The sequence below is a fragment of the Colossoma macropomum genome, unplaced genomic scaffold (genome assembly GCF_904425465.1).
Source record: "Colossoma macropomum unplaced genomic scaffold, Colossoma_macropomum, whole genome shotgun sequence".
Taxonomy (NCBI): Eukaryota; Metazoa; Chordata; class Actinopteri; order Characiformes; family Serrasalmidae; genus Colossoma; species Colossoma macropomum.
This window is the reverse complement of record NW_023494790.1, coordinates 19942162-19964148: the sequence shown is the minus strand read 5'-3', so window position 1 is coordinate 19964148 and position 21987 is coordinate 19942162. Positions and strand designations below refer to the sequence as shown.

The following is a 21987-nucleotide window of genomic DNA, read 5'->3' as shown; positions in this document are numbered from 1 at the left end:
TATATATTTGTAGCAACAAACACCTCTTAGGCCGAATCTTGACCTTTGCATAGGTTTGACACCATGTGACATTAACATGCACACTAAGGAGCAGCCAGCAATCTGTTTTCAACCTTGGAAAAAAAAGACTTATGCTGTAGTAAAAAGCTATTTAAATAAGTCATCGTGATGAATTGCATTGGTTTCTGTATTTAATTGTTATTGATTATATTTATCTTATTTGGCTAAATTTGACCTTAAAGAAAGATTTTTCCATTTAAAAAGCAGCACATTTTATAGTTGGATGAGTGGACAAAATGAGCCTAGCTTCAAGGTGGAACTACAGATTTTGGCCAATGCCAAAACTCAGCTAGAGTGGTATAAATCCATGGAGCAGTGAAGTGATGGAGCACCATCTAATACTTTTGGCCTGAGTTGGAGTAGCCGAAACAGGTTTGTGATCCAGAACTAATCATCCAACATCAGTAACATGTATTAGGCCTTACTAAAGGATGAGTAACTGCAGCAAACTCTCTATTAATACCAGACACATAACAGCTGATTTAGATGTGTGCATGTGGGCCTCTGCGATCTGCACTCACCATTAAACCCCTTACCTGCATCTTGAGGACAATATGTTTACATGCATCTTCACAGAAGTATTAATCAGCCAGTGAAGTATCCTTACCAACAGGCGACATCTCGGGGACACTAGCTGTGTAAGGGCCCTCCAGAAACTTTGGCTCATTGTCGTTGATGTCCTGCACCTTGATGACGAACTCTGACTCAGGCTCCAGAGGCCGGTTGGTCTCGATGTCCACAGCCTGGGCTCGGAGTGTGTAATAAGGCTTCTCCTCCCTGTCCAGGCTGCGTAAGGCATGGATGTCCCCGGTGGTCTGGTCGATGGTGAAGATGGTTCCGGCCCCCTCCCCTGACAGAGTGTATTTCACCACGCTGTCTCCTTTATCCAGATCCGTGTGCAGCTGATGCAGCAGAGAAATGACAGACATTAAGTATCAGTATGACGAGTTAGAAAAGATACTGTGGGCAGATAATTATGATAACAAGATCATTTTCATTCAATTTGAGAATAATTGAATACTGTCTAAACAGGCAGATGAGCTTATGTAATATGCAGGTAGGTATTTTCCTAGATAATTGTTTTGATTTTGAATTTGATTTTGATTTGCCATAGGTTCTAGATGTGGTACAGTTTTAGGGAGAAAAATATTTGATGGGTAAAGAACATTTACATCATGTCAAGTTTCTTTTAATTCTCGTTTTATCCTTTTATTAAAATTGTTATTTAAAGAATTATCCGTTGAAATGTCCGTTAGGGAATTAAATGTGGTTCTTCTATGGTACTGCTCCAAAGAATGCTTTTTGGCACAGTGTAGTAGTAAGGAAGCAAATTAATGATACAAATTCATGTAAGGCAATAAATTATTCATCATATGGTGCCTGTACTAGTTAGATTTTGACACATCTATGAACGTATGAATTGAAAACGGCAAGCAGATGTAGGTTGCATGAGAGAGGTTCTTCTTCATTTCTTCTTTCTGTGATCTTTAAACACACTTGCTCTGTTGGCTGGGTGGTGGGCTAACCTGACCTAGTTCTGTCTGCACTCAACATTTTTTGGCTGAATCCTTTTTTCCCCCTAAGATGACAGATGACAGATGACACACCGTTTTTTTTTTTATTAATTATTTATTTATTTTTTTTGTGAGCCTAGAGGCCAAATGTTCACATTGAGAGTTGTGTCACTCATAATACCACCTCCAACAACAGCAAACTTCTTAATAGGAAAATAATACTGCTCAGTACATTTCTGCTCATCAAGAATTTTCCCAAGCTGATACCTCAGTATTAAAGGGTCCTTGTACTGTAGTGCTCAAATCACAAGGTTAAAAGAGTAGGTTGGTATCTGAAGGTTGTGGAGCTTGCTGAAAATAGTTACAGTAGATGAAAGCAAGAAGCCAGGAGCAGCCTGTTGTTAGTGATATAAGTAAAGGTCTTTGTTAATTTTTTAAAGACCTCAAGCACTCAAAATGGTTTAGTGCTCTTGGACAGTTTATTGCGATTATAAAGTGTGATATTTGTATCAAAAGTGTTGCCACAGCTCAAGCTTTATTTTTCTCCACTGAAGACACAGGATTTCCCAGTACATTCAGAAAAAAAGTGATTTGTGAGAAGCTTGCGTGGCAGCTTAGTTTTGTACATCATGAATGAGCTTGAACTTATCATGATCCAATATACTAACATATACTAATGAGAGGATTACATCCTGATGACAGGAAACTTGCTTACACCTACAGGAACTGCCTGCACTAATGTAGCATGCTTGTTTGAAATGTTTGGTATCTTAAATTATGACTGTGTTAGATTTAAATTCCACATTATCTAATAAACTGTCAGATGTGATAGCATTAGCATCTGCCTCGTCTTATAAAACATAGAGACAGCGTGCAAAGTAGTGGGGGGGAGAGGGAGGGTTTAGAAATGGGAGACAAGAAGGCATTTGTAATTTGCATAATCATGCATAATCATAGATCTTCAGATTTTTAATTACTTTTATTCAACAATTTTCTATGTTTTACATTTGCACATTTTATGATGTTTTTGGGGGCACTTTAACTGGTAAAATCACTGTAACATGCAGCCTTGAGTGACATTTTGCTTTTATAACATGACATGAACAAAATCCAATGTGATAAAATACACCAATTTTCAATAAATAACTTGGGCTATGGTTGCCAAGCAACAGAACACACAGTATACTGTGTATTTTACAAAATTTATTTTGTAGTTATCACATACTACATAATGAAATTATAGATTAATCAGTAGATAATGGAATTGCAAATAATGCAATAACATGATTAATAGACATCTAAAAATGCTAATTTTGCATGTATTTTTAATTATGCTGCTGTACTCCATCACAACATATATTATGCATGGCTTATAACATTATGCATCTTAGGGTAGGGCAAGTTCAGTTCAAACTCCTTCATACCATTTGAATCATACTGATAATAGCAGCATTCTGCTTAAAATACTCAGTCTGGGTGGGCAGTGGAAAGTGTATTTAGGGAATTATCCCCTAATTATCTGCACTTTGTATCTGAACAATTAAAGATGGAGTTTAAAGAAAAGAGATGTTGCAAAGAGAAGAAACAGCACATTTGCTCATTAACTGCTGCTGGGGAAAGTTGAGTGATACTAATTAAAAATTCCATTAGGCTAACAATAGTAATCAATGACATAAAGGGATTCATTAATGGGCGAGTAGCACTAGAGTGCTCTTTCTAATGCGCTGCTTCATCCTCTGGGTCCTGTAGAGCACGGAGGGGAAAAGCACATCAGCAGGCGCAGACACATGCACGGAGGCTTTTCTTAACAAAGGATTCAAGAAAAATATCCCAGAAATGAAAGGAATGCATTAGGAACAGGCAGCCTGCCCATATGCTTTATACACTTTTCGGCGGGAAACTTCTTTGCAGTTTCCCGTGCACAACAGAAGGTAGTCAGAGAATATCCAGCAGGCGTAAAGTAGGAGAAGGGGAAAATAATCAAGTTATTATCATGCAAATATCATTCAGTAGTGCATAGGAGCTGATGAAACAAAACTTGCGACCTGAAAAAGGGTGGTATGGGGAGGCAAAACGTGAGAGGGAGGAAACAGGAGCACTGAGGCTTAATCTAGACTCAACAGAGCTAGTAGAGCTAGGCCGAATTGAGCCTGTGTCTGTTTGTTTTACAAACAAATATACACGCACACGCTCACACACAATTTGCCATTCATGGTCCAAGATAATAAGCACTCACATTTACAGCTCAACTGGTTAGGAAATCGTTGTATAATTTGAATCAGATCAAACTCCTTTCCCTTTGGAGAACGGCTGTTTGCATGGGTGCATTGCAGGGAAGCCGACAGGTGTTGGAGCATGCCCATCAAATACTTCCCCCCCCTGCTCACAATAGCAACAATTAGCAGGCAGCTCTGCAGGCTGTGGACGCGGCGGGGCCATAATAAGATACGGGAATAATAACAGTCAGATTATCATTAGCTTTCTGTCATAGAGCGGCAAATTCAGCAGCTCAACATTGCTGCGGTCTTTTTTACTGGTGTCCATCAGCCCACACAGGCTGTTCAAGCAGTGCAGCATCTTTTCCAGAAGAAAGAAAGGGAAGGAGGAAATAATAATGAAACAAAATTAAAAACAGCTAATGCTGTTTAAAAACCCTAGAAACGAGCCGGTAGAAACAGCTCAAAACTGCAGCCTCGAAATAAAGTCTTTGTGAATAAACTGCAGAATTTAAAGAGCTGCTTCTTGGCTGTGTCCACATACTTTTGCTACTGCTCTTGTCCTCCCTCTCCCTTCTTACTGCTCTTTTCTCCTTCCCTGAAAGGTTGTGGAGGAGTTGAGGAGAGGGGAAAAAGGACAGCTTATCCACTTTAACATAATCAAATCAAAGCCCATCACAAAGTTCATTTGAAAGCAAAAGCACCCCTAATACTCCAACAAGCCAACTGCAGTTACCACACAGGACCAACCTACTTAACATGGCCTTCACATCCATGTTTTGTATTTTATTTTAAATCAAGAACAAATATACACAATACAGAAAGTGTATAAATACAAATAAAACACATAAAGAGCACAGCTTAACATCATGCAGTGATGCCACGCTGAAACCTGTAAATGATTTCCCGCGTAGCATGCACTCATGTATCCTCTGCTGAAAGCTGCTTCAGGCGGTGTTTGGAGCAGCTTCTCTTCTCTCCTCTGTTATTCAGATAGCTGGTAATATGGTTTTCACCAAAGCTGTTTCTGGGTCTCGGAGGAGGATTGGTAAGAAAAAAGCAGTAACTTTTTCTTGAGGTTTCTTGCTGGAGCTTTGAAGTTACACTCAAGCTTGTTTAGGTTACACTGGCGCTCTGTCTTCTTTGGCATTAGGATCTTTATTATTTAGTGTTGGCATAATGAGATGCTTTGACTGATTGCTTGTGGAGTTTACAGTGGTGGAAAGATGTTGCACTGCTCATTTTCACAGTTGAAGTGGCACAGTCAGCTGTAGCAGGTAGCACATGCATGCAGAATACATACAAGGGCAGCTACAGATAATATATATTTGAAATATGTTTTAAATGCATGGTGCGTAATCAATATTGTACTAGAGACATATAAGTGACACAAGTAACAAAATTATTATTATTAAGGAACTTTAATGTGGTCACTGTGTTTGTATATCCCATGTTACCCCAAACACTGGTTTCTGCACAGGTGTGTGTCTGTCTGTGTGTGTGGGTGAGAAAGAGACCTGTTTTTTTTAGAAAAAACAGATTAAAAAAAAGGTTCAATGTATGTAAATAAATGTAAATGATCACCTTTATTTCACAGACATTGTGTTTAATGTAGTGATCATTACTGTTATTATGCTAAAAGTCTGCAGGTCAGAATAATGAATAATTGTGAAATAGTGGACACATCAGTATTGCTTATCAACATGTGTGTATGTGCTCTCACACATACAGTTAAAGGGGAGTAATATGGCAAAAATCATATACTATTATGCAATTGTATGCAAAAGTTTCCTCAACAGAGAACACATTATTTGCTGAATTTAACATACTGGTGAGAATGTGGCCTGTGCAAAAGTTATGGCATATTTTAAATTTTATGTTTAATGCAAATCATATGTTAAATGCAGCACCTAAATAGAAATTGTGCACTACAGTTTGCAGAAAAATGGCATAGTTAAGTTTGTTTCCTGTAAAGCATGTGATCTTCTAAACATATTCACACTTACAAAATCAAAAAAAATATTATTTGCCTGTGAGTTTTAAACATTTGCATATGACTGTATGCTCATCCCTGCTATGATAATGCTAATTTCTGCTCCCCTGTGGGATTTGCAGTGGTAGGTTAGTGCCAAGCTAGCGGTGGTTACACATGTCAAACCCAGCTGCATGTTTTCGCATCTAACCCTTTATGGCTGATGCAGAAAAGTGACTATTTCTGTCAAGCTCTGAATCTACACACAAACATTTTATTGTGGCCAACGTAACTAACCTGGCAGCAGATTTAAACTAGTTAAAAGGAACATAGCCAAAATCTCTGAATGGATCACTGATGTTTTTGATTAGGTTTGATTAGGTTACGTGACTAAAACAGGAAAGGAATAGTAAGATTATAATAATGGGGTGAAAAGAAAGCAGCATCTTTGTCTGTGTGTATTTAGACTCTGAGTCTTTTACTCTCTCTCTCTGTTCCATCTCTCAGTAAAAAGGCATAGACAAAAATATTTCTTTTTTTTTCTGCTCTAAGGCGGAGGATCATTGTAAAATTATGCAGGCCATGAGACGTTGTTTACCCACTTTTTATATTTAGATGAATAGTTTGTAAACTGTGTTTCACTTTCTAGATGGATTTGTATTTTGAGAATTCGGTAATATTTTTTTTATGTGTTTGTTCTTTAGGTTTATGTTTGTTTTATGTGTATGTTTGCCCTCACACAATATCTTCCTAACAGATGGAGTCAGTTTGTGGAGAATGAACAGCTGGGCAAATCAAATCAAAGCCAATATAATATCTTTACACCCTACTTACTCTTAGTGCCACATCAAGCATTGAGAATACAAACAAGTTAAATGGTTACTTCTACATAGAGGACTTCTTTTAAATCATTGGAAAAAAATGTTATCTTGTCAAGTGCAATGATCTTAATATAATAATCAATATATGTAATATTCCTCATCTTACTGTTGTAAGAATATTATAAGCTTATTAAGCTTCTCTTAGGAAATAATGCTTAAATGAACCAAATTACATGCCAATAGTATATCTCAGAGTAGGCTGAATAATCTTTTATTTATACATTGACTACATTTAAAATCATTTCACTTTGCCAAGATAGCTCTCTTCTTTTTGCATTGATCTTTTTGGTACTTTGCAACATTTAGCATAAGTGTTACTACTCACTATGTGAGGTCTACACTCTTTAATTACATGCGTACACAGTGACATTTGCTTTTGGATATACCATTAAAAGGTTTGATATTTAAAGGCTTAGAGGAATTTTGCACATTTATTGATTCTTGTTGTCAAATTAGCTTAGTAGATCCAATGAGACACCAGCCTAATTATTTCCCTGATGTAGTATATCAACAATATTGATAACTTTATGCCAAAAAGCAAAATGTGATCAATTAACTGGTGGAGAATATTCATATCGTAATGTCACGATATCTGACACACGGAAAAATGAACCTTCTATACTTGTGCTAGAGCTATTTCGCCTTCACTATCTGTCACAATTTGCAATAATTTAAGATGAAAAGTAAGGGAAAAAAGATCAATGAACAGATCTGGTTTTAGCCATAGTAATATCCACCTTGCTCTCAATCCCCATGCCACTCTGTTGGAAAAGGGCAGTAAGTGATACTGATTGAAGCATTAGCAGTTCTGTAATATGCTTCAGGAGGATTTCAAGCAGAAATCCTATTATTAAAGTGGAACACGTTAAAAATGTGTGTGTGTGTGGGGGGGGGGGGGGGGGTGGGGGGGGTGTTTTGTATTGGCAGTCAAGATAAATGATGTCATTATCCTTTTTTAGATATCCTTTTTTTAGATACTCTTTCACTGTTGCGTACATGCTCTATATCATCAACATACATTACCATTGTAAATGTCTTCAGTTCCCTAAACGCGTTATAATGGGCCACTGGATTATTGGCAAGTCAGATGCATAATTGGTGGCAGAGTAATCCTTACAAATGACTCCACATCTGCAGCCCTAGAATTAGTTTGGCATCAGGTCTAAACGAGCAGTGAAAATATCAGTGCGTGTGGCCTATGGCTTTGCTCAGATATGACTTTAGATGAAATGCCATATGTTACATCAAACTTCTCCATTTCACTGTTTCATCAGTATTGTGGATTCATTTCAGCTATGGCAGTTGTACATTAAACTTATAAGGATAATACCTTAATGATGGACAATTACATTTGAATGTGAAATTCTTGAGTCATTTACGGTTTGGGAATACATCACGTCATGCTGCATTATGGGATTTATCCACCAGATTATCTGGAGGAGCTATTTGTTTACATCCTATGCTTATGTTAAACAGATAATGTGAGTGATTTGTGTTGCTTAGGAAGTGCTCAAAAGTAAAAGGACTCAAATGCATGATATTTCGAGAAAATCAGTCTAAATAATCATTTTGAGTCCTACGAACTATCTAACAATATCTGGACTGTTAACCCATTTTTAGCTTTCCAAGTATTTTTTCTCATTTTATGATGGCTTGGGCACTTGCTTTTTTTAAGCAGTTTAAAAACTGCATAAAGCACATGTAAGGGTAAAAATCTATATTAAACTAGTTATGGAAAGCAACAAATGTTTTGAGTTGATGCTGAAGTCATTCAGACCTTTTTTGCCCCTGCATGAATAAACTGAAACAATACTGGGGTTAATCTTATAACTCTTAGAATGACAGTCTCTATTTATTCAGGGCACAAAGCTGACTAGATTACAGTTGGTAGTGTTTTCAAGTAAAATTGTAGATATAAATTTCAAACATGTTTACTGTGTGAATTTAAGTCCATTTTGTTATGTTAACCTGGAAACAGTGAGGCAAGCTGTTGATAAAAACATTTTCATAGTCAACTAAACGTTCAAATATACTGACACAATTGCCTGTAAGATCTACTAAATAGAGTTGTGGAAGGTGTGTGGCCACAAACACAAAGCCTGCCGTGCTCTTTGAGAAGCTTTAAAAGTCTTTTTCAAACAGGCTCAAAACAAGAGGAGGGCAACCAAAACAATGTGACTAAACCCCTCTAATGCCACCCAAATGAAAGGTACTGTGCCTTTTCCCCATAAGGCTTTGGGAAAGTATTCAAACGAGGGTGCTCTTAATTAGATGCCTTGCTATTCTTGCAGTCTGATTCCACAGAATTAACTACAAGCAATCATTTTAGAGATCAGTGTTCTGTAAATTAAAATTGAACTTTATACCCATTAGAGACTTCTTTCTGGATCTCTTTGCTTCACACTGCTTTGTTTGCTTCATATGAGGAAGGGTACAAAATAGCAGCATGGCTGTACATGAATGCTAAGCAGGTTAGACTGGTAACAACATTTCTGCATATAAGCTCTACCTGCAATAACTACAATTAACCTTGGATGGTAAACATAACGTTATTATTAATATTAAGTAAACTTGCCATGTTATTTCTAGCATGGTATACTATTTGCAATTATATTACAGTGATTCCTTCTGTAAAGAATAAAGGACAATTCTGGCCTAACATTAGTGTTTTAATGTTTTTGTACAGTATTCTTTGGCTCAACATTGTATCCCTCGGCTTCATCAGTGTGACAAAATTCCTGATTTTATATGGTTTTGATTCTTCAATATTCTCTCACTACACTACCCAGCATGTATTACGTAGATACATCATACAACCATTGCAAATCTGTAACAATGGGGCTGAAGCAGCTTGCGAATGTGAAGAGATTTTATTTGGGGAATTCCAATACCCAGTCTATACAACAGGCAGGGGTCAAAACACAAGCAGGCAATAACAAAGGCAGATCTACATTCAAAGACTGGAGATAAAACAAGGGTCAAAACAGAGATACAAAATGGCATGTCCTCATTCTTGCTTTACCCTGGTCAAAGTCACCTACAAATAGAAGATTTCTCTTCTTGAGACCCCTGTGGAGGTTGAACAACTCACAGCTGAACTTCCTTCATCTTTCCCTCCAAACGCCAGTGCGATGGCTGACAAGACTGATATGTAGATAGATATCTTGAAGGATTTTCCGTAACAGGGGTTTACCTCATTCAGATGGAGACAGGGTTGGATGGCTGAGGGGATTCAGGTTCAGGCTGAGGTGTATCCTAACGAATTTACAACAGAAAGCAGAGCATGTTCTAGCCCTTTGCATACTGCCTTCATTTTTTTTTCTTGTTTTAATTTCTGTGCTCAGGATTGCCCATGTAAATATATAAGGTTATTCTCTCATATCTTCAGTTGTAGTGTATGGTCAGTAGAAAGGCCTTATTGTCCTTAGTTTCCTGTTGGATGTGTTGAGGTTGCATTTTGTCTATAAAGGTAATATGTTGGAACGTTAATGGGCTAAACAGTGCTGTTAAATGGACTAAATGTCAAGATTACTTAAGATATAATGGGGCATCAATCGCTCTTATACAAGAATCTCATTTAAAATCCATAGCACTGATTTTAAAATAGACATTTCAAGGTGGTAGATTCATTCTCGACTATAAATGAAACTAAAGAAGTTCTAATGCTTTTAGCAGGGATATTGCACTTTTCTATCCATTCTTCTGGTGGGGAAAATGAAGGCCGCATTACCTGCATTCTTAGTACCTGGAATAGTGTAAAATATGCTTAAATGTCTGTATATGCTCCAAATGAAAATGACCTCACATTTCTTCCTAAATTAATGCATGTTATCTTAGGTTTTGGTGATCACCAGCTTATTACAGGTGGTGACTTTAACGCTGTTGAAGCTATTATCAAATAGATTACTTTTTTATCTCACCTACTCCTATTCCTTTTTTTGAAAATGTAACCATTTCACCCATTCTCTTGTCAGATCATTCTCCATTATCCACACTGCTTTTGCCCACCCCTATATTACATAAACCTAATTATTAGGTGTAATATTTCCCTATTACAGGACCCAGAATTTTTACCCTATCACGTAGTTCCCTTATAAAATTTATACAACTCAACAGTGAATTGGCATGTGACCCCCACTCTCTGTGGGAAGCCACTAAGTGTTAGGGGAAAATGTATAGCTTTCTGCTCTTATCAAAGTTAGCCCATATATAGATGCATAGTAAAATTGAGAACTCAATTAACCTGCTGGAGCAAGAGTTGATGAGCCATTATTGTTCAGAAAAAGACAAAGAGCTGAGTGCTCTTAAATCAGAGCTAAATGGTATATTTTTAAAAAGAGCACAATTCATCATGCACTGTACTAAACAGTCCTACTATTTCAATGGTGAACATCCTAGTAAACTCTTAGCTTTATGGTTAAACCTTAATTAAAGAGAGCTAATATACATGCAATTAGAGATGAAGTAAATACAGCCTTTGAGACATTTTACCAATTTAACAATTATACATCTCAGAATTCCAGGCAAACCATAATGAGTACAAAAGTTTCTTAGACAAACTACAACCCCCAAAACTAAGAAATGATCAGCAAGATTTTTTGGACAGTGCTTTGCGCTTCTGGAAGAACTAAAATTGGCACTAGACTCCATTAAATCTAACAAAGCTCAAAGTTTGGACAGGATTCCCCCTGAGTTGCTATGTGTCCTTTGGGAAATTGTTGATCCCCATCAGATCCCACAGATCTCTCCATAAGGATCAAAATACTTCATTGATAACACTTTTACAAAAGAAAAGAAGGGATCCTAGCTACAGCTACAGACCAGTTAGCCTGATATCTACTGACTCAAAATTGTTTGCCAAAATACTTGCTTCCAGACTTCCAAACTATGATTAACCTGGCTTCCTTAAAGGAAGATATGCCTCAGATAACATGAGGTTTTTGCTTCATATTATTGACTGGTCTAACTCCTATGCATCATCTGCTGCAGTTCTTTCTCTGGACATAGAGAAAGCTTTCAACAGAATCAAATGAAACTTTCTATGGTCAGTTTTGGAACACTTTGGTTTGGGATCCAACTTCTTGAAAATGGTAAAAACAATTTATTGCTCCTTAGTTCATGTACTTACTGGATCTCCAATATTCAAACTCGGCAGAGGTACATGTCAGGGGTGCTTTTTCACCATGTTTGTTCAACTTATCTTCAAAACCCATCATCAATATTTCTTATTATATGTATAAATACATCCCACAAAATTTTACTCTACACCGATATTTTGCTTTACACCTCAAATATCACTGATTCTGTTCATGAATGTTTAAAACTTTTTGAAAGATTTGGAAAGCTATAAAGTGAACTGGAATAAATCTTTACTACTACCCCTTAATGAAAGTGCAAAATCAATCACTGATACTATTCCCACCCTAATTCCAATAACGAAGCACTTCACCCATCTGAGCATTACAATTTTACCAACATTATTGCAAATAATAAGATATAACTATTCTCTTTTAGATAAGATTAAGAATGATCTCGGCAGGTGGTCCCCACAACGGTAGGATAGCAACTATTAAATTTAATGTTCTGCCTAGATTAAATTTTCTTTTCTCAATGCTTCCAGCAGCAACTTCTCATGGATATTTTAAGGAACTTAACTCTGTGGTGAGAACAATTATATGGGACAACAGGAGATCCAGAATACAACTCTAAAATATACAATGCCTAAAATGTGTTGGAGGATTATATCTTCCAGATTTTATACTATCTGATTATAACCAAATTATACTATCTGGCGTTTCAAAGTAGACCTTTGAAGGCTTGCAATAATGCAGACTCCCCTGTACCATGGCACAGTCTGGAAGCTAACATTGTTCAACCCATTACACTACAGAACTTGCCCTTTGCAGGGATTCTAAAGAAATCTCTAAAAGTGTGTGGCTGTATAGTTGCCCACTCTTTTTGCATCTGAAAGGATGTGGAAGCAATTATGGGAGGCCGTTTTTTCTTATACTAGTAAAATGCCTCTCTGGCATAATGGCAGCCTCAATACAGGCAACAAGCCTTTGGAATTTTGGTCTAAACAAGGCATGCATACCCTGAAAGATATTTTTAATGAGGAGGGTTTGAAATCATTTCAGGATCTCAAAGAAGGTTTTTTTTTCCTTTTATTATATTTATGATTGAGATTTGCTTTATTGTGGTGTCCCCTGGTCTAACTAAATAGTTTTGCACTCTTCACAGAAATGGTTAGGTTCAACTGTTGTATCGCGAGACATGGTGTCTACAGTGTACATGTAACTCCTTAAACAAACATTCTAATCCTTTAATGTCCTTGTTTTGGGAGAGTGAATTGAATGTTAAACCTTACTGGGTCACATTGCGGAAAAATTGCTTTATTACTTCAAAAAACCCAGCACACTGAATGATTCATTTTAAGTTCATACATACATACATATTCTACACCCAATTTAAATGTAAAGTTAGACAAGGTCCTTCTTGTCGTTTATGTAACTCAACAGTAGTTGGCACATATATGCACATATATTTTGGGTATGTCCTATCAAGGATGTCTTTTAGTCAAATAGGTGTATCTTGAACACCTGTTGAATAAACTCTCTCCAATATTTTAGGGAAATCTTTACACAAAGTTTCTTGGACTTTCCTTTTACTTGATGAATCTGCAGAATTGCTTTCTACTCATCAAAAAACGATTTTTTGGCCGGCCTCACGGCAGCCAAAAAGACAATATTGAAAATATTTTTCGAAGCTTCCATTCCTGCTCATCTTGTTTGGCTTGCTTATTTTCAAGACATTACTCTTCTGGAGTGTACATCGGTCAGGATAAATAAGGCCAAAATAAGAACAGTTGTGTCCTGGTCAAATACTGACTCAATGGAGTTTGAACTGTTAGAAATAATGAGAGCTTAGTAACCTTTGTTAACTGATATGAGTGTGGAAGCGTATGTCTTCTCTTCTTATGTGAGTGTACTGCTGACCACCACTACTATCATCATTAATGTTACTATTAGCTGTATTTAATACTAACTATTAACTCTATTGTAAAGAGATTGTAAAGAAAAGAGTGATTTTATCTTTTTTTTTAGCTCAAAATTAATGCCAAAGACATTTTTTTTTTCATTCCAGCCAGAGAAGAAGAAGGCAAACTGAGGTATCTACATGTTATAGCTAGCTTGTTAACTGTAGCTTTCAGCTTGTCCTCCTCATCTGATGAGTCATTTATAGCATTTGAATAATCCATTAAAGTGGATCACACTCAAATAATGATTTGGAGACGGTTACTATAGTTATATGGCTGCAGCAGGATATTCAGCTACCTTCCTGTCGTGCGTCACCTTTCCTTCTACATTTCTAAGCTAACGAGAAGGAAGAAAAAAATCAACTTTTAAAAATAGCTCATGTTAAATCAACTCCAAAGGATTTGTAGTTTTTCAAAATATCCTCCCCTTTTCAAGATATGTCACAAGAAGAGTTTTTGTCTTGTCTTTAAACCAGAAAGTCTCACTCTACAGACTACTGTGGCATTACTGTAGGTGGCAAGTAAGCAGGCTTGCAACATATAACAATGGTTACACTTTTCATTTTGGCAGGAATGTTAGTTTAAAGCAAAATCTAGCTGCACATGGCATTAGCTAGGAGCTCATAACTTTTCACTCCCAAACAATATAGTGAGTTTCCCAAAAGTCACTGCAGTGTGAAATCCCATTCCAAAGCCCTATTATTATAATTAAAATATATTTTGAACATCACTGTACAGTCATATTGGCCAGAGGACAAACAAATGGAAAGTAGCACCCAGTTAGAGAAATTCAAATCCATTAGTTTTGAAGAAACGCCTCATTGACTTGTTTGTGTCGATTTAGCGCTTGCTTCAGCAATAATGGTGCTTGCACTCCTAGTGTTAGGTCAGGCTTCTTATTACTATCCATATCTAAGGGTCATTGCACATAGCAAACAGAGCACTCATAAAAACACCATGAGACAGAAGCTCAAACTGGCAGTTAGCGTTGCCAGGGAGAAGCCTGCAGTTGGCCACGGCAGTCAGAGTCCCAATGCTTTAGACATGCTTCATAAGCCCAGAGAGTGGATAATTGTGGTGTGCTTTGCAGGGTCTATGGGCATGGTAACCTTGATTACTGTATAGGTCAGTGAAGAGATTCTCTCTGTGGTCATTTGAGGCCAATTAGTATGGAGTGGAGGCTGTGATTGTATTATGCAAGTTAATGACTTGGCTGGCTTGTAGGTCATGTGTTTATGGAGTGTGTCATGCATTTACCTCTGGCCTATGATTTAAACCACACACAGACAAAAACAAATTAGCTCATATTTAGTATTAAACACATACATTGAGAAAGATGTCTGATTTTAAAGGTAGCTACGTAAAATGAATCAAAAGGTAGCAGCTAATTGAACGGCTAATAAAACACAATGATGTTCTCTGTGGTTTCTGAATGTCATCAGCCATATATGTCTGAATGAGTCATCACATATTAAAAACTAAAAGCTCTCTGTGGATGCATTTATGACTGTGGTTACACATGATTTAGTTGAGATCATTTGATTTTATTAACCACAATTTTCTACCAAGGCCCACAGTCTTACAATACAACAGCAACTGTGAAACAAACAGATGTTCACAACATGACATTTAAAGGACACCACAAATACATTAAGACAAACACATTACAAAAAATAAAAAAAAAACAAACAGACACATTTCTTAATATCTGGAATCTACAACCATGTGCGCAAATGAAACCACAAAGACAAAACTAATTAACCTAAAATTATTAACAACTGGATTATTAACAATTGTAAAGTTAACATCTTTACATTTCCTATATGGCCAGTATTTTTCAACTCAAGTGAGATTCATGAAATGCTTTATATCTAAAATTAATTTAACAGGTTCATGCTGCCAATAACTGATGATGAAGTTTTTTCTACGCTCTTCTTCAACTCTGTTTTTAGCTTTGTCTTTTCCTCACTTTCTGTCACTAGTGCCATGGAGTACTTCTGTTACAAGTAACTGCAGATGTTTTTTCTTGCTTAATGCTTTTATATTGTCACTTAACCCTCTGGGGCCCACAAACCTGCCCAAATTCAACATTTCTATATATGTTTCTCTAGCTTTGTGATAATACAGCTTAGAAATACAGTTCAAACATTCCCTGAATCTGTAGAGTCGCCCTTTCGATTCCATCTTATCGCAAGATCGTACATGACTCATCGCCAGAGATATGAGGCTATGAAGAGGGGTTGACAAACATGTCATCTGCCTCTCACCATGTGCAATTGGTGGATTTGTCTGTGTGAAACTGACCAAAGGACCTTCACTGAGGACTTACCTATCATGTCATTTTTCACTCAGAAAATTTTACAGCTGGGCTCCTAAGTGGCACTGTAAGTGTTGGATCTGTCAATAGGAGATCACGAGTTCGATCCCCAGTGATGCTACAGCCATCCATGGCCAGGAGTCCAAGAGAGCACAAATGGCCTCACTCTCTCTGGGTGGGTAGGTTGGCCCTCCCTTTCCCCTCAGCACTGAGCCCGAAGCTAACCAGCACAGGCCTCTGTTAGCTGATGTAACAGAACTGGTGTTTAGCTTTCTCCTCCAAACATGTTCACCTGTCCAATGATGTTGCATCAATGGCAGCTCAAAAAGATTCATTGGCTCACTTCACATGACTTGGGGGTAGCGTTTGCTAGCCTTTACCTTCCTAGCACTGCTGGTGTTGTGTGATTGGGGGATACCTGACAAGTGAGTGGAATTAGGTGTGGAAGAAAAAAAAGATTTTAAGAGGTTAAAGGTGAAGACATGCAAATGTTGAGAAAAAGCCCTTAGACCCCAGAGGGCTAATATTAGGATCTAGTAACTTACAGTATTTTACAGTTTTTGAATGTTTTCACAAATACATGTATTCATGATTTTTTTTCTTTCAGTAGGGCTGCAACACCATTAGAATGTTTAACTGCAATAAATCAGTTTTTTAATTTGTATTTTTATATTTAAAAAGCATTTTGTTGTAGTTTCATCTGTGAACAAGATAAGCTTCATCAGAGTATATTTATTACTTTATTACTTTCATGTCAATGCAAGGTTTACATGAAAATTCAGGGACTTACATAGAGTGAACAGTTTCTATTTTTCATTACTAGCATCCAGTGAGAGCAATGGTGGCTGCATATTCCAAACAATGAGTGTTTATATCATGTGGTTACAACTCCTCTGCAATTATAGCCATGATTCTTGTTGTGCTGGAGGCCCTCAGGGAACTGTAGTTTTACACTTTGCTCTTGCTTTTGTTAGTTTGCTAAGTTTCCATAGTTATATGATGTTGCTGAATGTATCACTTTACAAGTAATTTAAAAGCTGTGTTTGAATGAGAGAGCTGCGATTGTATGATCTACAGTTGTTACCCAAAAGTTTGGGCAACCTTGCTCAAATTACATGTTTTGTTGATTTTCTGAGTGAAAAAAGTACACATCCTCCACAGAGAACACACTTCTGCACATTTTAATGCACGATTACTGTTTATTTGCAGAATATAACATATTAGTAAAAATAAATAAAATATATAATACGACATGTACAAGGGTTATAGCACATTTAATATGCTCTGGTTTTTTTCCCCCCAATATGTCAAATTTAGGAAAAAAAAAATGTCTGCAGCTGGGCTTCACCCTGGACTGCTACGGAAGGTCCAAAGGTTCAAACTAGGAAAATGCCTTAATGGTGTTAAGCAAATGAGTGGCGTTAATAATTTATTGCATAAATTATTTTGAACTTTGACAGTTCAATTTTCTCATTTTGTTTGCTTTGCATTTGCCGCTGTTATGAATCTGTTGGTCACCTCACTTTTACCTCGTTTGATTTTAGTCTGGAAGGTACTGCGATGAGAGGACTTAGAGAGCTACTGGCAGGCAGTCTGTGTACTTAAATTACACAGCTTTAGAGAGCAATGAGTCTGCGAGAGGGAACGGAGGGAAGAGGTGTCATCAATAAGAGAGAGAGAGAAAGAGCAAGCAGGCATGTCCGGCTGTCAAGCAGGCTGTGCTCACGTAAGCAGGCTGTTGCGGCAGGGATGACTGCCCTTTCCAACAAAAGTGTCTTATTGACTTGTATTCAAATGAGTGACCTTTCTGATATGAGCTATTTTTATGCATAAATCAAAGATGAGACGGAAAGACTGAGGGACACGGAGAGAGTGAGAGAGAGGGCGTATTTGCCAAAGTACACTGTGGCATCCATATCATTTAGAGCAGTAGATGCATCCCTTTTCTAATAATATCACTTTATATCATATATCATGGATGCTGTTTGGTTTTATTTCATAAGCTCAGGAGGGCTATCATTCTCAGTGTGCATTATTGGATTGTCTCCATAAATAGCCATCGCTAATGCCCTCAGACAGTGCAGTACATCTCTCTGGGCATCATTGTTCTTTTGTTTGTTTAGGTCTTTGTTAAGGACATCAAGCTTCTTCAGTGCACTAAGGCACAAGACACACACAGACAGTCTTTGAAAATAGAGTAAATACCTATGTGGCTTTGCCCTGTGTGAATCCATTGAAACCTGGGTGAATGCAAGCTGGATCTGATCCAGTTCAATGTTTGTTCCTGTATGATCCTTCCACTTTGAACATGAACGTCATTAACAAGTATTCAGGCACTTTTGTTGTTATTTAATATACTTCCAGTGCATATATTCACTTCAAATGTACATACATAATGTAATTTGAGTTTGTTCTTATAAATATGAACATGTGTATTCATATGAATAAACAAAGATTTAATTAAAGGTTTAATAATGAACTTGATGGTGGGGGGGTCAGACATTATATATTAAAGTAGAGAAAAAAGGTTTAAAATTAAAATAAATTTTAAAGGTTTTACATGTTAAAGCGGCAAAATTGTTCTCGTGCAAGTTGCTCTCAATGTCATGTATAAAAGATGTTGCCATTGATTGGGGAAAATTCACTCAACAGGCAGCAGTCATAGTGAAGACGAAGGAGCTTCCTAAAGTTTTCAGGGACATCAAACAACACTGTGAAAGGGAAAAGCCACAGAGCCCCAGCAAAGACTTTAAACATCCCTATCTGTACAATTGGTGTGATAATATGCAAGAAAGGGGCCAACAGTTGCAGGATGTCATGAAAGCAGCAGAGCAACAGTTACACAGAAAACAATAAGCAATCAATTGCACTGCAGTCATCTCTGTTACTACTTTACACAAAACTCTGCTTAAACAGAAGCACAGAAATGTTTGTAATTTGCACACATGAGCATTGTTCTTTTGGAATAATGTACTCTGTTCAGACTGAAAAAATAGAACTATTTGGCAGTAATTCAGCTCATCATGTTTGGAGATGAAGGTTGATCACAAGAACAACATGCCCACAGTGAAGTACGGTGGTGGGAGCATTGTGATGTAAGGCTGCCACTCCTCAAACACTACCTGGGCATTATATGTCATTAAAGGAAACATGAATACAGTGATAAACTGGGAGATATAAGAGGGGAATTTAATCTCATTAACTGAAAAATGGAAGAAGATGGACGTTCCAACAAGACAACAACCCCAAACATGCAGCCAAAATAACTCAAGACTGGCATTTAAAAAAGGTGAAGGTGCTTGCATGATCCCTAAACTTGCATCCCACTGAAAATTTATGGAAAATTGCCAGTCCATCAGAGGGACCCTTGTAACCTTGGGGAATTGAAGGCAGTTTGCCAAAATTGAACCAAAGTACTGCAAAAAGCTAATAATTTCTTACCATAGATGACCAAAAGCATGTGAGTGGTGGGGAATGGAGTGAAGAAATTTTGCCTGGAGTGAGGAACGACCTTTTAGAAAGTCCCTCACTCCAGGAACACTCCAATGCCGCAACACAGCAGTGTGATTGCTACATCTTGCACATGCTGGCTGTTCATGCAACCTGTCCTCTGGAGAATCTTACAGCAGGCCTATACAATAAGTTATTACCATGGTAAGTTATGGCGTTTTTTTTCCACCAGTATAGCACAGTAAGGTTGAAAATTTGAACCCAGAACTAGCCGTACCCTGGTAAATAGAAAACCCAGAGCAGAGTGATTACAGAACATTTTGAGTGGGAAGCAGAAGTTGCTGCCGCTCCACTCACGTACTCTGGTCTACATCGGTATACTGCTATCGGTGTTGCATAACAACACTAAATTTTAGTTTAATAGTATTAATAGATTACAAAAACAGGTAACACTTTAGTATAGGGACATCATACTGCACTAATGCACTTAAGCCTACGAAGCCAGTAGCTGGTTAATTAACTGGCTAATAATTTCTACTTTATTAAACAATATTGATGCAGAATTAAATTTGTGAATTTAACATCAGAATCTTTTGCAAAGCATTTTAGATTTCTGCTGTTATACCCTTATTAAGCCCTATTTATTAAGCTGTACCTCGAGTGAATTAAGCATTTTCCAGAGCACTTTGATTTGTGCATTATATATTATGATCTTCTGCACAGCCCTGACCTAAACATTGAGTCTATAATTTGATTATTATTTTCTTATGATCCGTATCAACACCTCCAATAAAACATCACTAACTAGTTCTAAATAAAGACAAACTGGCCATCTGTTCTAAAGTGAAGATTGTACATACTTTCTTACCACCATACAAAAGGTGTTAAATTCTGGTGACCTCATTTGAGAATGAGGACTAAATAAGCAGTGCTTATTAACATAGGTTGCAGTTAAAATCTAGGCTGTTCATTTAAATGATTTAAAAGGTTGTTTATTTAAAGCCTGTTATTTAAATGTCTTCATATCAACAACTGGTGCAATGGATTATGATGTATAATACACAAATAAAAGTGCTCTGGAAAGTGCTTAATTCAGCCTAGTTACTGCTTAATAAAATAGTATTGAAAAACGTATTACTTACCAGCTACAGGGACTTTTTAAGGCTTATTAAGACCATTATGAGGGCGTATAATGTTTTCCTCTTCTAAAATGTTGGCATCGAGATTCTTAATGGATAACCTTTTCTACCCCATAGCAACTAGACTTGCAACAGCAGAGCTCTTAGGCTGACTTTACATGGTGAAACTCTTAAGCAACTCGCTGCATGAGTTGCCTGCAACATACTTTTTTGTGCAGTTTGACAGTTACACAAAGCAATTCAAAAACAATCAAATCTGCACACAACATACTCATTTACTTCACAAGTTAACTAAATTAGAAGCACCACAGTTTCTTCAAGGAGTGCACCTCAGTCTACTTTTCTGTACTAATTCTCAACCTTTGGATCCCAAATGATTCTGAGCTCTGTGTAAAATTAGAAGCCATCAGAAGAGGAAAAGATTAATCAAGCTATGTAGACCACTACAATATCAGGCTAACAAATAAGAATAAATGCTGGACAAAGAGCCATTAGAACAGCTGTTGCTAGTCTAGTTAACACAGTTGGTCACAAACATTAACTTTGAGAAACTCCCATTTGTCATGGCTTAGGAAACTGGGTCCCTGTTTCTGTACTACCCCTTAAATTGTCTCTTTATTTTCTTGTTCATTGAAAATCAGTCATTTTAAAGCATATAATGACATGACGATGTGATACATTATTGGCATTTTAAGGGTCGTTTCTTGAAGCTTATTTCACAGAGTAAGTTGCTACATTATGCAACTCTAGTGCAATTTAGTTTCTTATAGGTTTCAACTAACTAGAGTTGCATTAAAGTTTTATTGTGTAAAGCTACCTTTATTTTTGTGATGTAGTAGCATACCAAGCAGTTATAATTAGCAATACCTATGTACCTTGAAAGCGTAGCACACTTTATGTTTTTTTTTTTTTTAAGTTTTATTTTCATGGCTGTTCAGAACTGGGTTCAGGGTATTTTCATTACTTTTCTTTCTTGTGTTAAACAGCCAAATTTGTAAACCTCTCATGTATCATGTGCGTTTTTACGTGTGTATATGCAAATGCTAGTGGTTTCTTAGTATATGGCATATATCTGTGTATTGGGTACTCTACACCACTGGGTTAACACTTACAGTGCGGTGTAAGGATCCTTTTGGTGTCATTTTAATGAAGTAAATGAAGGCATGTTAGGTTTGTAAGATATTCTGTTCTCAGCATGGGTTTATTAACTTTATTTATGGTAACGTAAAGTTAAGTACTACCTAGCTGGAGCACTCATACTGACTCTGGTGAAGGTAAACCCAGAAAAATGTCTTTACTGAAAGTCACTTCACAGACTTTGTGCCACTTGCTCACCAGCTTAGTCATCTGAGAGATTCTGATCGTGTGATAAAGATTGCTTTTCGTAAGTGTCTTAGGAGAC

At 37.1% G+C, this 21987-nt stretch overlaps 1 protein-coding gene across 1 annotated transcript in view; it reads right to left on the bottom strand.

The window, feature by feature from the left end:
• The window catches only part of LOC118809306 (cadherin-12), a 176443-nt gene that overhangs the window by 79603 nt on the left and 74853 nt on the right, over positions 1-21987 (bottom strand). The window contains exon 3 of the mRNA XM_036572469.1: positions 668-962. Coding sequence (XP_036428362.1) covers positions 668-962 — 295 coding nt within the window. The remainder of the gene's footprint in view (positions 1-667; positions 963-21987) is intronic.